We start from the raw sequence: 4,372 nt of genomic DNA on the forward strand, positions 1-4,372 counted from the left end.
CCTTGCGCTTGCCAGGGAAGCGCTTATTCCACTGAGCCATCTCCCCGGCCCCAGAAGTTATTATTAACTGTGTTGTTGGTACAGCACACACTAGATCCTTCCAAATGCTGCCAGTGTTTAGATACCATTTTAAATATTCCTAAATTTTCAAGATTCAAAGAGTCAGGATAGAGAGTCCCAGTTCAATGAGGACAGCTGTGTGCTGCCCTGGCTGCTGAAATAACAGGCTCTGTTGTGTCACTTATTCAAATTCTTAGAATTAGATTTTCTTCTCAGTAAACAGAGAAGATTGATTAGATAAGAGGTGGGAAAAGTTTATTTTGAAAAAGGAGATAAAATTATTTTAACTCTGGGTTATATAGTCTCTGTGGCAATGTTCAACTTTCTATTATAGTACTAAATTCAGGGAAATAGAGATCTAGGGAACACAGCTAAATGATTGTGACCATGTTCTAATTAAACTTTTTACATATCATAGCTGGAGTAGTCCCAGATTAGATGAATTTCTAAAGAACTATGGGTTCCTAACATCTTCTCAGTCAGTTTGAGTTTTAACTTAATTTCTAAATAGCCATTTTGGATTTATAGGTAATTTGCTCTAATTAATTGTACTTAATCTAAGTGGGATAATATATGTAACAATTTATCTTTTTAATATATCATACATAGGTAGATCTTTTCTTTTCATAAATAAAAAAGCTTTTTTTCCTTTTCCTAAAAGAATGCCTATTGACTAATAACCCTAGAGCTAATAGTCACCTTACTAGATCATTTTAGTCACCATTCAGCCTTGTGGGACACCACAATTATGTGTCACCCAAATCTTGGTGTTCTATCTCATGGCAAATCTTCATAATAGCAAAGCTACCACAAAGTAGATCAGGGAATGCTGGCTTGGGACTCAGCAGAAGGCAGACTCCAGGGAAAGTTCTAGAAGAAATCATTTTGCATTGTGTGTAAGTGTTCTAACGTTCCACTGTCTGCTGAGATGGTGGGACAAGGAAGACAGAAATTGCCATAGGGTGGGGGTGGGATGCTCTTAGACCAGTTGATCCTGATTGTCTGCTTGATTGGAATTAGTAAATCCCTGAAGAGGTGACTGAAATGTAAGGCATGAACTTTATCATGTATCAACCCGATAATGAGTTTGAAGCTGAATGAGAGCTGAGAAGGTGGGGGTCTGCAGGGTCCTCTGTGAGGGCTGCAGTGACCCCTGCCCCCCTCCCCTACTGCCTGCTCTCTGGCTGCCATGTTATTTCTGGCTCTCCATGGCTTAGGTAGGTCTTGCTCACTTTTCTGCCCTTGCTGAGACAAAAATGCCAAACACTCAAATTTAAGGGAGGAAAGGTTTATTTGGCTCATAGCTTGTAGAGGTTTCAGTTCATAATCAGCTGGCTCCAAGGCAGGTTGGCACATGGCAGAAGGCAGCGGTTCATGGCAGTGGAAGACAGCAAAGCAACCAAAAAGGGGTGAGCACCCTGTTTCCCTCCCTTACATTGTGTGCAGGCTGCTCACCCTAGGGTGGGTGTAGCTTTCATGTCCTTCATCCCCGCACCACGCAATGGACCTGTCACAGACTCTAGATTCAGCCACCTCCTAAAAGTGCACCCCTCATGACCACACGAGACTTCAGGGGACATTTAGACAAGTGCCTTCTCCCTTAAAGCCAGTTGACCATGCAATAAGACCTTGGAACCTGAGAGTCAAAATAAATCCTTGCCTCCTTTAAATTGTGGGCTTCAGGCATTATGTTACAGAAATGGAAACCTCACCAATTGCACTCCATTGAGCTTCTCCTAACTATATCAGAAATCCCACCTAAAAGAAAAGGGTTTTAGGTTTTGTTTTGTTTTTCATTTTGTGCAAGGTCTCACTAAACAGCTCAGACTAGCATTGATCCTCCTGTTTTCAGCCTCCCCAGTGCTGGGATTACAGGTGCACATTCCACACCTGGACTTCGTGGCCAGCTCAGTGAACCCGGAGGAGGGGGTTGGATGGCATGTGGTGCCAGGGATCGAACCTGGCTCCTGTGCTTGCCAAAGCAGGCACTTAGTCCCCTGAGCTATCTCACAGGCCTAGTATTATTTTTTTTCTTAAGATTCTTTCTTTTACTGTCTTATTCTTATCCTGAATTTGGGCATCTTTTAAGGTATCTTTTGTAGTAATGACCACATATTAATTTTTTCAGAGCTACAGTTAATCCCTGGGGTCAACGGATTCCGAATTTCCAACCCTCCAATTTTGCTGGTCTGTTCCTTGCACGCTAGCCTGGAGGTAGGAGATCTGTACCTCTGCCTGCCCCCATCTGCACATTTCCTCCCCACCTGGGTGGGCCACATGGTTGGGCTTCTGCTGCTAATCAACAAGATTATAAATATGCAGTCGGGGCACACAAGGAATGCAAGACAGCATTCTCTGTTGAGCCCGTGACTGTGTGCTGAGCACAGTTTTCCTTTTCTATCTTGCTTCTCTCCTAGCACCTGGCGCATTGTTGACTGTAAACACTTGGAACTGATCTAGGGAAACGTGACGTTGTTCTAGTTGTTGAACTCACACAAGCTATTAGACCTTCTCTGAGTTTCCCTTTAAGTCAGAAAAGCTTATCATATTTAATTCTTCATCAATTCACACGAGCAGCAGGTACTCATCGTCCAAGTATATAGGTCAGACATTACAACAGCTGGAAATCTTGTCTCTTCTGGTTCCGTGAATCAGTGCATGGGAGAAGACTTGGGAACAAAGCTACAGAAGTCACCTTAGTGTGCGAAGGAGGCATGGACGACTAGAGGGAGCTAAATATCTATCTAGGCAGGTTGCTGCATTACACATGTAGACGTTTGCTTTATTTGCTGAGGTCTCTCACGTATGTGTAATTTCTACTACGATGAGACAATATTTAATTTTAAGTTAATTCATATTTTTGCATAAATTTAGTCTCACCCTGGAATTTATATAGTGAGTTAGTCTATCTATACAATATATAGTTTATATGTAACGTGTATGTTACATATATAGATGTGTATATTTTAAAATAGATAAAATACATATATAGAAAAACAAACTGATTTCTTTGTCATTATTTAGGGCTAGACTAAATCCATTCATTTAAATATGTGGTTAATAATTTTGAGCATATGTTAATATTAATATACACATTGAAATATAATTTTTATTTATAGAGTAAAATATATTTTAAGTAAGTAAGCATAACTATACCGACAGAAAACTTTTATATAGAACCACTAAAAGAAAAAAATTTGAAGTATTTTTTGCCATATATTCTAAAATCATCAATTCATGGTACTTCAGGAAATCCTGTGGTAGATTCCAATATCAAATAAGTAACAGATTCTTCTGAATCCTGAATTCTGATATCATACTACGTCCATAGCAGTTTTGTAGCAGTTTTCAGCTCCGGTCTCTGGATGGCGGGGTGAACTTCCCCGGCTCCTACACTCGGTAGTGATAATCTCACTCACTTCACCCAATTTAGAGCGCACCTACGCAGTTTGACCACTAGATGGAGCATGTGCTGTTTTCACATTGGCTTTTCTTATTCCCCTCCAACACTGGGAAATAGTGGGAATCACAAGATTCCAGGAATGGACACGTTTCTTTTTTAAAGTTTTTAAAGTAAAAATACAGAGGCTGGGAAGATACCTCAGCAGAATAAGCGCTTGCCTAGCCAGTGCAGGGTCCTGAGTTCAATCCCCAGTACCACAAAAATTAATTAATTAATTTATTAAATTAAATAAAAATATGATTGCAAAACTAGATGCCAGTATTTGAGCTGCCTTATAATATTTATTCAGATAAACATTTTCGAAGTCTTTAAAATATAGTAAACTCCTAGCCACCTTTGCAAATCTTTTCCAAGGAAAAAATCAGTGAAAATAGGAAAGTCATGCAGTGGTACCTTGGGAAGGACTGGTGCTTGATTTTCTTCGCTTTTTCTTATCTTTACAAAGTGGCTTCCCCGACACAGCTAAGTGTTTCCTCCTACGAGCTCCCATTTGGTACGTGGTTGCGTGCAGAGCCGGCTTTTCTCCCAACACCACCAGCCCCCTGAGAGGAGAAGGACAAACCCCTGCTCTTGCTGTTGCTCGTTTTCTGCCACACAGTTCCGGGCACCCAAGCAGAGGTGCAAGCCCCTGGAGCTGAAGATTGCTCATTTTTTCCCAAAGAACATCGAATTTTAAATCTAGCAAGAGGATCATGGAAACCAAAAAAAAGGGGTGTGTGTGTGCATGTCTCTGCACTTTATTTTCACTTAAGTATTTCTCTAGAGCTTCTTGTGGAAGTCACTCAGTACTGAACTACATTCTGACCAAAAACGCCTTCCCTTAGTCAGGTTTGATTTTATTATTATTAT

General features: G+C 40.6%; 1 protein-coding gene across 2 annotated transcripts in view; it reads left to right on the top strand.

Annotated features, from left to right (window-relative positions):
- Kynu (kynureninase) overlaps positions 1-4,372 on the top strand; it is a 135,718-nt gene that overhangs the window by 122,970 nt on the left and 8,376 nt on the right. The window contains exon 12 of one of the 2 annotated variants that reach the window (XM_004636634.2): positions 2,189-2,274. The exons of the other annotated variant lie outside the window; for it this stretch is intronic. Within the exon in view, the coding sequence (XP_004636691.1) occupies positions 2,189-2,274 (86 nt within the window). The remainder of the gene's footprint in view (positions 1-2,188; positions 2,275-4,372) is intronic. 2 annotated transcript variants of the gene reach the window in all.

This window comes from Octodon degus, unplaced genomic scaffold (assembly GCF_000260255.1).
Source record: "Octodon degus isolate 3935 unplaced genomic scaffold, OctDeg1.0 scaffold00082, whole genome shotgun sequence".
Taxonomy (NCBI): domain Eukaryota; kingdom Metazoa; phylum Chordata; class Mammalia; order Rodentia; family Octodontidae; genus Octodon; species Octodon degus.